At 45.7% G+C, this 11,403-nt stretch overlaps 1 protein-coding gene across 1 annotated transcript; it reads left to right on the top strand.

The window, feature by feature from the left end:
* Positions 1-5,613: 5,613 nt before the first annotated feature.
* On the top strand, positions 5,614-10,844 carry LOC113758597. Its single transcript, XM_027301379.1, has 9 exons — positions 5,614-6,136; positions 6,920-7,014; positions 7,381-7,460; positions 8,088-8,129; positions 8,256-8,383; positions 8,757-8,937; positions 9,281-9,459; positions 9,866-10,096; positions 10,184-10,844. Exons 1-9 carry the CDS (start codon positions 5,955-5,957, stop codon positions 10,473-10,475), a joined length of 1,410 nt encoding a protein of 469 aa, XP_027157180.1. The 5' UTR covers positions 5,614-5,954; the 3' UTR covers positions 10,476-10,844.
* The last annotated feature ends 559 nt before the right edge of the window (positions 10,845-11,403 follow it).

Genomic DNA, 11,403 nt, shown 5'->3' with positions numbered 1-11,403 from the left:
CGAAGAAGCAGCTGAGGCCCAGCCGGCCGAAGAAGCTGCCAAGGACAGACAGGCCGGAGAAGCAGCTGAGGCCGAGCAGACTCAAGGAACTGCCAAGGTCGGAGAGATCGAGGAGGCAGCTAAAGTCGGGCAGGCCGTAGATGCTGTCGAGGCCATGCACCCCGAAAAAGCGGTCAAGGCAGACCTGGCCAGGGATACGACCCAGGCTGGAAGGGATACAGAGGCTGCAGATCTCACCTGGACGTTGTACGTAGATGGCGCATTAAGCAAGGAAGGATGTGGTGCGGGGCTCTTCTTAATTAGCCCCACTGGAGAAGAGCTGCCCTATGCATTGAGGTTCGATTTTAGAGCCTCTAACAACGAGTCAGAATACGAGGCTTTGATTGCGGGGATGGAGATGGCCCGGAGGTTAGGGGCCAGATCGATAAAAGTCTATAGCGATTCGCAGTTGATAGTGAACCAAGTATGGGGGAGCTACGAGGTCAAAGAAGGGTCGCTCAGGAAGTACGTGGCCAAAACGTGTGAACTGAAGGGTCAGTTCGAGCAGTTCGTGCTCGAACAGATTCCGCGGAGCCAGAACAAGAGAGCCGACGCCCTGTCTAAACTAGCCTCCACCTCAACTGGCTTCTCAGGTCAGGAAATACTGGTGGAGGTCGTCAAAAGCCGGACCTATGAACAGGTAAGAGCTGCAGTCATTCAGGTAGTGAGCTCTTGGATGGATCCTATCATTCAGTATTTGGCTCGTGGGGAGCTTCCGCCGAGCAGGTCAGAGGCCCGCAAAATCCTCATCAAGTCACAAAAGTACGCACTCACACATGGAGTTTTGTACAGGAAATCTTACTTGCAGCCTTGGTTAAAGTGCGTAACGCCTGAGGAAGGTAGCTATGTTTTACGAGAGCTACATGAAGGCATCTGCGGCAATCATGTCGGCCCGAGAATATTGGCCAAGAAGGGAATGTTGGCTGGATACTATTGGCCCACCATCTTTAGGGATCCAGCCGAGCTGGTAGCTAGGTGTAAGTCTTGCCAGCTACATGCCCCAATCCATCACACCCCCACTCAGGAAATGATTCCTCTCAGCAGCCCGTGGCCATTCTTCCAGTGGGGGATTGACCTGTTGGGGCCGTTTCCCCGAGCTCTAGGTGGCTGTGAGCACTTGGTGATAGCCATTGATTACTTCACCAAGTGGATAGAGGCCGAGCCCCTCAACACGATAAGCAGCAGGTCGATCCAGAAATTCCTTTGGAAAAGCATAGTCTGCCGATTCGGCATACCGAGGGCTCTCGTCTCGGACAATGGCAGACAGTTCGCTGATCAATCTCTCCGGGAATGGTGCACCGAGCTCGGCATCCATCAACACTTCACCTCAGTGGGCCATCCCCAAGCCAATGGACAGGTCGAGAATGTTAACAGAACCATCCTGCACGGCCTGAGGACAAGATTAGAGTCTGCCCGAACTAATTGGCTGGAGGAGCTACCCACCATACTATGGGCCTACCGGACAACACCTCGGACGGCCACCCAGAAGACCCCCTTTGTCCTGACATATGGGGCCGAAGCAGTGATTCCAGCAGAGGTCGGGGTACCCTCAGGTAGGGTGCAACACTTTGTGGCTCAAGATAATGAGGAAGAGATGCGGCTTAACTTGGACCTGATCGAACACCGAAGGGAAGAGGCGGCTATACGAATGGCTAAGTATAAGGGCCAGATCGCACGCTACTACAACGCTAGGGTAAGACACATTTCCTTCAAGCCAGGAGACCTGGTGTTACGCAGGAACTCTGTTAGCCGAGCTGTGGGCACGGGTAAGTTAGACCCAAACTGGGAAGGTCCCTACGTGGTAAAAGAAGCTGACTGGGCAGGTTATTGTAAGCTAGCTCGCATGGATGGAAGCGAAGTCCCGCGTACCTGGCACAACTCAAATCTAAGGCTTTTTCTTTAGTACCCTGCCCGAGCTGAAGTGATCAGCTGGACAGGTCTGCTCTGTGTTTTATTAGTTCACTGCGTTTAGCTTGGCCTGTTTTGGCACAGCTCAATTTTGAGGCCTTTTTCTTTAAATAGCCTGCCCGAGCTGAAGTAGTCAGCTGGACAGGTTTGATTTTCACTTCATTAAGTTCAGTACTGAGGATTATAATGTATTCAAAGATTTTGAGTGATCGAAAATTTTTACAAGTGTTGGATGAGAAAGGAAGCTATCTATTCCATGTCAAAAGGGCATACATAAGGGGGGCCATACAAAAATGAGCTGGCCAGCTCGGGTCCTACTCTAGCCTAATCAGCCTATCCACAATGCTATCTTTCTAGTTCTCCCCTTGTTGCTCTTGCTCGGGGGAGGTCGCAGGAAGAGTTGGGTCGGCAACCAAGGCAGCCAGGTCGCGCCCATGGGAGTAGCCCGCGACAAGCCTGTCAATCTGATGGACGGCTTGGGGGTTGTAGTCAGGCCATCTGTCGAGGTCAAAGCCCGGCAAGTTCAAGGATTGAACATCTGCCATGGCTTTGGTATAGCCGAGCTGCAGGACGGGGCCATTCAGGATGGCCAGGTCGTTCATGAAAGCATCAGACTTCTTAAACTCTTGGACGCCCAGCTGGCGCCCTTCCGTCCTCGCTGTCTCTATTAGCTCGGCCGACTTCTTCTGCTCGGCCTCCAGCTGGGCGGTCAGTTCCGCGATCTTCTTCTTCTCCAGTTCGGAGGAGGCCTGAGAGTCGGTAAGCTGCTTCTTTGTGGCTTCTAGCTCCGCCTCTGTCACTTCGAGCTGACTGGCCAGCCTATTCTTGGCAGCATCAGCTTGGGAGAGATTTTCCCCCATGTTCTCGTACCGCTGGGCCAGCTCGACACCTACGACGTTGAGCTGCAAGACCAAACCAGTCAGGGTCTACGTATTAAAGAAACCTTGCTAAAAAGACTGGAGGGTGGAGGAATTACCTGAGCTGCGCTCAGGTAGTAGTGCTCTAACAGCTCAGAGTTAGAGGCGAGCTGTAGGAAGTGATGATCGCGAGGGAGCACCGAGCCCCTGACGAGTTCTCGAGCAGCCTCTGGAAATTGAGCTCGGTCATTCATTGATAGCCCCCACTTCGGGCAGAAGTGGAGAGGATGGGGATGCGTGCTCAGCTCGGTGGGGGGCTTCAGGGGAATCACATTCCTCGCTCGCCATATAGAGGGGGGCGACTCTGATGAGGCCTGCAGCTCGGCCGAGTTGACCCCATAGTGCTCCGCGGAAGCACCAGTAGGAGATGGTTGCGGTGTTGTGGCAGCGGAGGAAGCCACCTCGGTCCTGGCCTTCTTGGCGGTCGTCTTCCTCCTCTTCTTTTTAGGTTCCTCCACTGGAGCAGACTGGGCTGCAGTCTGAGGAATAGGCTCTGGTGGAGGAGGGGCCACGTCGCTAGGAGCAGAGGAGGATACGGTAGCAGGTGTGCGCGAGCTGCCTGTCCCTCCTATGCTCAATAGCTGAGAGAACCTCTTCACTGAGAACAAAGAAAGAAGTCAGTTCGTGCGGAGAAAAAGAGAAAAGAAGAAGAAAAAAGAAGATCAAAGGGATTACAAGCTGTTAGCTCCTCGGGGGTGAGGGGTCGGAGGTCAGGTGCAGGGTCGTTCACCTCTGCTCGAATCAGCCCCGCCGACCGGAGTTGGGCATTGCTGAACTCCTTCACCGATAATCGGGCGTCCGAGCTGACCAGGCAGTCTAGCTCGGCCGCGGGAAGAGGTGAAGGAATGGGGTCAGATACTTGGGTCTCCTCCCTCCAGGTCAAGGGAGGAAAACCCGTGTTCTTCACGTAGAAGAACTGAGCTTTCCAGCCCTTAATGGAAGAAGGGGTGTGCGTGAACAGCTCGCGGGTTGGGAGTTCTCCCCCGCTCCTGCGAGCAAAATAAACCAGCCATGAACTGGTCCGCTCACCTTCATTTGGAAGAATGACCTGAAAAGGTCCAAGGAGTAAGGAATTTCGAGGACTCGGCACATAATGAAGAAACCGAGGATCGATCGGATGGCATTTGGAACGACGGTTATTCGAATCCCAGAAGTCAGAATTGATGAAGATTGGGAATGGTGGAGACGAGACCAGCTATGACTGATCCCCTGTAAATTGTCTACAAATTCAGAAGGAGGTCGGCAAGCATACTCCCCTGGTCGGGCAGCCCTGGCCTCGAACTGGGGGGGGGATGTCATATCTCCCCGCCAGCTCGTCGACATTCCCCTGATCTAGCAGAGGGGGAATGAGCTCGACTTCCCCAAAGTCGATATCCGGCCCCCTGGAGGGACCTGCCCTGGTCCGAGCTGGAGCTACCTCTAGGGGAATCCCTAGGTCGGCGACTCCAGCGTCGGGACGGACGGGCTGGTCGGTTTGGTCCATGCCTAAAGTAGGAGAAGGAAGGTATTCGGACGAGCTAGAGGAGGAAGAACTGGTGGAAGAGGAGACTATCTCTATGGGTGCAGGTCGGACTACTCTACGCCTAGGTGCCGAGCTAGTGATGTCTGAGTGTGTGGACGAAGAAGACATAAAAGGAACAAGAAGACTTACTAGTGGATAAGGAGGAGCTGATGTGTGTTTAGAGGGAGGCGCTACTCTTGGAGGAACTCTCTAAGCAAGGAGCGAGCTGATAAAATTTGTGGAGGAAGAGAATGAGAAGGTAAGCGTGAAAGTGACGTTTGGAAGGGCCTATTTATAGGCCTCCAGGGCAGGAAGCCGAAAAGGCCCGAGTTGGGAATTTGAATTTATTGCTGAAGGACGGTTATCTTGGAAAAACGCTTGAGCTGACAACCGTCATCATGGGAGGACGTGACCCTTGAAGTGACGATTATGACAGCATACGTGGCGGTTATCCGGACAAGGTGCGCGGTCGTGGGATCGTGGGTCCCACCCCAGGCTGACCTGACGCTTCGAAATTTGGTCCAGACTCACGCGACCCCTCGGTGACTCTAGACTCAAGGGGGGCTAGTGTAATGGGGCAAATCCGCGTGTGACACGTGTTAGATCGGCACGCTACGCACAGCAGGTCGGCAGTAGATACCTCGAGGCTGGCACGGGCCAGCTCGGCATGAGGGATCTAGCTCGGCCGTATGTGCCTCCGTAGATGGGCTGAGCCGTCGCCGTCGAACATTTAGGGGCCTCGCCGCGCTAAACCCTAAGAAGACTCCGAACCCTAAGGGGACTTTGACTCCCATAAGGAAACTACAATTTATCTGGTCCTATATATACTACTCTACCAAGACTATGTAAGGTACGCTCACATAAGTATTCTCCACTACTATCCTATTCTGGAGCTCTACTGACTTGACCGTCGGAGTTATTCCGGGGACTATCGTCCCGTCTTCGTTTTCCCTTTTCAGGACCCATATCTCGATCCCGTCAGGTCGACCACGTGTGGGCAGCTCGGTTCATTACAGTTCAGCTCGGATATAGTTTTTGGCGGTCGCATCACATACGAAAGGGGCTTTTTGGGTTTTTGGTTCAAATTTGCAGGACCATTTGAGGTCTTAATTTTGGTTTTTGAGCGCTTTGCATGCGAAAGGGGCTTTTTGGGTTTTTGTTTCAAATTTGAAAGGATTATTTGAGGTTTTTTTTTATTTAGTTTTATTTTATACAAATATTTTGCCTGGGAATATGGAGAAAAAAGGATGGAACAATCGGAATATGAAATCCTGAGGAGTCTTCTCGACGCTTGATGGCCTCTGCAGCTGCGGTTGCTACTGACCCTCCTCATCCTCACCATCACCCCAATATCTTCAACAACTTGTCTCGATTCCTTGATACCGTCCCCAACAATCTCTCCACTTTCCTCACCCCACAAACCTCACCACCTTATTCCTCCCCCTCCAAATTCCTCCTCCCTCTACCCTTCCCCGACTCCAGTCGCCCACCACTCTTATCTCCCGCTCGCTTATACTGATTTCCCCTTCGACTCGTCGACTACTCGGCGGCCTAATTCGCCGCTATCTTCTCCACCGGCCGTCAAGAACATGTCTTCTAAGTCCGGCGGTCACGGAGGTTTTCCTTCCACCGTGAGAATTTCCGGCCTCACATCTACTAAAGACAGCTCTGGGCCGGCATTTGTGGGCCAAGTCTTCAGCATGTGCGACCTTTCTGGGACAGGTCTCATGGCTGTTTCTACCCATTTTGACGTACCTTTCCTATCCAAAAGGTATCACCTGTTACATAAAAATCCTACTTTGTAAACTATAATACCATTCTTATTTGTTCACGGGCTGCAGATGAATTATATTATTTGTTTGCTGAGAGAGTCCCTTTTTTTTTTTTTTGCATCAGAGATGATAATTCATCAAGAAGGCTTGCTTTAGGTTTCTCGAAGCTTTTATTGACTTAGGTCTAATGCCTGGAACATCTTTAATTACAGATTCAATTTCCCTCCAGTTGTATTGGTTGTTTGATTTGTGAGGCCTATTTACCAGGGATTTAGAAACGTGCTGATTTGGTTTTGTTTCGGGTTCAAGTTCATTTTGAATCAAGTGTATGTTATCTTAACATCTAGTAAAACAGCCGAGGAATCTAGAAAGAAGAAATTAACATGGAATGAATCTAGCGGATTAAAAAGGTACATAGCTATAGTAAGAGTACAAATAAAGCTTGCAGCTTTTCTGTACTATGGCCTTCAAAAATGAGAATATGAACTTTCAGAGTTTCATAAACTGCATATGAAAAAGCTAGTTTTTTCAAGCACTTGCCTCCAAAATAGACAAAAATGCAACAAAGACAGCCAGGGACCAGTCCTTTATGAGATCTTCAGAACCCTTTTGGAACTAGTTACTGATGTGACATTTGAAGAGAAGTTTGAGGAGAAGGTTGGATCAGTCTAGTCGGGACGTGCTGTAATTGATGAGAAGCTATGATCCAAACCATGTAATTTCTGCCTTGCTGAGACATGCCTATGTTGTCCTTGTTTTGAATGACTTTCTGTATTCCATAGGACTCCCCAGTGGCTTAAGAAGATGTTTGCAGCCGTTACCAAGAGTGAAAGGAATGGCCCTGTGTTCCGCTTTTTCATGGACCTTGGAGATGCAGGTTAATTTTTAAGATTAAAGACATGCATAGCTTTCAGTTTTAAACATATTTGACGTTGTATATAAACTGTATCATTTGAAAGCAAACTGTTATATATAGGCTAAGAACAGGTATTTGATTGGTAGATGGCTTTTTATGCTCTTTTAGCTTGTTTTTACAGGTCATATCCTCTTTGATTGGTTGGACTTATATCCTTTCCTATCTCAGAGGTTGTTTGATGCTTTTTTTAATATAAAAAATGAATTTCATTCTCCACACACTTTCTTTGTTTTCTTCTTCCACGGCTGCTGTAATTCTAATAAACATCGAGCTTAACATACCTTGTTATAGAGAGAATTACTCATATTCTAATTTATTCTGCTTCAGTTTCTTATGTTAAACGGCTGAATATTCCCAGTGGTGTCGTTGGTGCATGTCGCCTTGATTTAGCATATGAGCATTTCAAGGTACTGGCTTGCTGATCTTGAGGGACATATCTGAATTTTATTTCTTGCAGCTGATCATTTTATGAATATGGAGTGGCTGGTTATCTAGAGTTGTAAATATTATGTTTCTTCTGGATGGACAAAGTTTAGGATGTTCAAGAAGGAAGAGGGACATTGTAGATAATTTTTACAATTTGGAAGGTTTTCTTATAAGAAAGTGATAGAAAGTTACTTGGAAAGGGTGTAAGATGTTTTTACGATAATTTTGGTCATAAAAAAGCAATTACAAGTTGCAATATCATGGAACTATGAATACTAGGATTCTGAGTCATGGATCCTTGTCAACCCTCTGAGGCTTGATTTTGGAGCTTAGAGAAACCTAATTTTCAATGGTAATTCTAAAGGAAGTAAGGATCAGAGCAGAGAATTTCTTCTTCATTTTGTTTCAAGTAATGTTTCAAGTATCATCTTCATATTTTGGCAGCCAGTATTTTCTAAGACTTGTCTATTACAGATTAATGTTGTAGCTTTTTCATTGTTAAAGTTTCTTATATTGGTAGTAGACAAAATCGTATGGAGTAATTTACCTTTTTCTTGGCAAATGTTTTTTCAAAGAATAGCTAAAAGTTCTTTCCATGTGCTATGCAGGAAAGGCCGCACTTATTCCAATTTGTCCCAAATGAGAAACAGGTTACATGACACTTTCTGCTCTTCTGCAGAAAAATATACTGATGCGATAAAAATCAATACGATACAGAAATACCTGAATGATAATAGACATTTTATCCTCTGCTACATCATCTTGCGGTCATGCAGGTCAAGGAAGCAAATAAACTCCTTAAGATGATGCCACAAAATGGGGGAAAGAAAAAGGTTGAAGGAGTGCCTGTTTTCAGTGCTCAAAACTTAGATATTGCTATAGCCACTACTGATGGTATAAAATGGTTAGTTTGACCTCTTGTACATGTTACTTGGTTCGGCCAATTATTGTTAGCTGGATTGCATCTTCATTGTTCTGATAAAAACATGCTTTGTCCCCTAACCTCCTACTAAATATGATTTTTGAATTTAAATTTCTGTTATGGGATGGTTTTTTCTCCCTTTCAATTTCTGTTTAAGATGTGGAATTCCTCTTTTGGTATGTCATGTGTGTCAGTCTCCTAGTAGTGGTGCGTGGTCTTGTCCGCAAGCACCATGAGTTCTCCATTTATCATCTAGATATGCTAGCTATCTGGTTCATCATGGATTTCATTGCTATATGTTGGCGTAACTATGTTTTGTACCTGACAGGTTCGCTTAATTTTGCCTTTGCACTAGGTACACACCATACTTCTTTGACAAAAGTACACTGGACAACATTCTTGAAGAATCTGTCGATCAGCATTTCCATTCATTGATCCAAACTCGGAACATGCACCGAAGACGGGAGATTGTTGATGACAACTTGGCGGCAGAAGTAGTTGAAGAGATGGGAGATAGCATGTGGGAGCCTCCAGAGGTACAAATTTGTAAACTGATTTTACTCAGTTATTACAATAAAATTGATGGTACCTGAGATGCAAACTATTTGAGGAGGCCATTTTCCCCATTGGTTTTATGTGCAAGGAGCTTGGCATGATTAAAAAGGAAGCTTTTATCTGTTTGGCTGGAGCGCAAAATTGCTAGGTAGAGAGAGCCACGGATGGGAAGAATTTTTTTCTTATGCTATGTTTGCTGCAATGGGCATTCACACGATATATCACTTAACTAAGTGCTTGATTGATGAGAAAAAAACATAAAACTTGACTATGTGAAGAGTACATTTGCTTACACCCAGAAGCCCATGTATTGCTTCTTGACAGGTTCAGGAAGTGATTGATGAAATGGGCAATCCTGGGATTCCTTTAAGTGTCATATCCAAGGCTGCTGAAATTCAGCTTCTTCATGCTGTCGACAAGGTTTTTCTCGGAAATAGATGGCTGCGGAAAGCAACTGGAATCCAACCAAAATTTCCTTATATAGTTGACTCATTTGAGAAAAGGTACTGTGATACAGAAAGATTTAGTTTCTGACATAAGCTTGTTTCTTCCCTTAAAACAATATTGAGAGAATCTCTGTTCACTATCATTTTTGAGTTGATCACATTGTGCTGTTTGCTGAAAAATTTGACCATGGACTTGGATGAGTTTAGTTTATAGTTTCAACTTTATTGGAAAATTTGGAGGAAAAAAATTTCTCACCGATGTTTTTCCAGTCAACAAAATTGTGCATATCTTAATGTTGGTGTAATGAAGAGCTCATTGTGACAGTGACGCGTTCTTATCCCTCCTGTTCTTGTAACTTGGATGATCGTTTGCAATCATAACTCTTTTCCTTCCTTTATTGCCTTGTGAGATCAAAATTCCTTGGAATTTCCGCTATCTTTTACACAATCTATTTGATTGCAGGAGTACCGCTTCTTTCTTGAGAGCAAGCAAATCTTCCAACCTCATTGAAGACTGTAATTTAGGAAACAGTAGCATGTCGCTTCAGTGCCTTGACAAGTCAGAGGATCATATGAAAGATAATATCTCTGCTGAGCAGGAAAAAAAGCTGGACTCTCAACTTCCATTCCATGATTGGTTGGCTCTTCCATGGTTGAAGGAACGGCAGAAGCTCCCAACATTAGAAGATAAAAAGTGCCGTCCTGTTGATGCTCTTGGAAAAATGTCCAATCCATTTCATTATTAATGCTGTTAAACTAATTAATTTTTTTTGTCCTGCAGAGAGAAGATTGCCACCGAGTCTAAGAGACAACAACTACAGTCATCTCCTCTTCTTCCGAAGATTACTATGGTTGGTATCTCAGCAGGAGAGGCAGGGCAGATGAACAAGGCCACATTAAAAAAGACAATGGAGGATCTAACAAAAGAATTAGAAAGGATGGATCCGTCAAATCAGCCAGGAACTGTTAGTAACGAACTTAAAATCGAAGAGAGAGATCCTCTTTTTGTGGCAAATATTGGTGATTATGTAAAAGCTGGTTCAGCTAGATTGATTAGGAGAGAAGCCAACTAGACACATTACCAGTTTTGTATCTTTGTTGCATTTAGCTTGTGTAGTTGTTCCAGGTACTGGGAAGATGTAAATTAGTGGGGCTATTCATGTTTGTGTGGTACTAGTGGATGATGTGCTGTGTTTCTGGTGGTTAGAACTGGTAGCATTGGGTTATTAGTCTTACAATAAGCGCCAAGAATAGCAGTTTCATACGGGTAGAAAGTACAGTATTTCTGAGCCTTGTGCCTTTTTGTTGTAGCTGTTGATCTGAAAGTTTTGGCAGCAGTGATAGAGTTTCTTATGGGCATTTCTTGGGCATGTGATAATAATACTCTGGATCTGTTACTAGTATCTTTTTGAAGTCATGTTTACCTTGTTCGTTCGAACAGATGAGAATGGGGAATTTGCATCGACATTAGTTATGTACAATAGATTGAATTCAATGAAAAAGGAAATCTTGTACATGCGGCTTATGTGAAAAAGGAAGATTTATGCATGTGACGCTCGTTTGTGAAGAATTTGTTTTACTAACGCTAACACCAGAAAAATGATTAAAAAAAAAAAAAAAAAGTTTTGTTTGTTCATTTTTGGGTGTCATTTTTGGTTGAGTTGGAGCAGCAAAGCGTCCGGTTTGCAAATGATTGCACGATGCCAAAGAAGGACCAAATACGTTTCCTTTTCAGCAATTTGAGAGGTGTTACTCCGTTGCAAATGGATGATTGATGGACTTCAAAGTTCAAATCAAGGCTGTCGTCCTCATCAAACTTTCGATGGACTTGGCTTGGCTGAGGAGTCAGACAACGAAATTCGGTAGAATAGAAGATAAGGATTTGGTTTTAGCCATTCACTTGTGTATGTGCCCGAATATTTCCATATCCGGTAACAGCGACCAATTGCATACGAACCAACGCCAGAAAAGTCAGTGATCGGACCTTTAGAGTTCTTCTTA

The sequence above is a fragment of the Coffea eugenioides genome, unplaced genomic scaffold (assembly GCF_003713205.1).
Source record: "Coffea eugenioides isolate CCC68of unplaced genomic scaffold, Ceug_1.0 ScVebR1_596;HRSCAF=1297, whole genome shotgun sequence".
Lineage (NCBI taxonomy): Eukaryota > Viridiplantae > Streptophyta > Magnoliopsida > Gentianales > Rubiaceae > Coffea > Coffea eugenioides.
The sequence above is the reverse complement of the archived record's forward strand: the minus strand, read 5'-3'. Positions and strand labels throughout refer to the sequence as shown.

Bases quoted from the DNA above. Each gene is read 5' to 3' on its own strand.
- LOC113758597 (XM_027301379.1), top strand. From the start codon at position 5,955: ATGTCTTCTAAGTCCGGCGGTCACGGAGGTTTTCCTTCCACCGTGAGA. The intron at 6,137-6,919 runs GTATCACCTGTT...TGTATTCCATAG, and splicing joins GTACCTTTCCTATCCAAAAG to GACTCCCCAGTGGCTTAAGA. The intron at 8,130-8,255 runs GTTACATGACAC...GCGGTCATGCAG, and splicing joins TTGTCCCAAATGAGAAACAG to GTCAAGGAAGCAAATAAACT.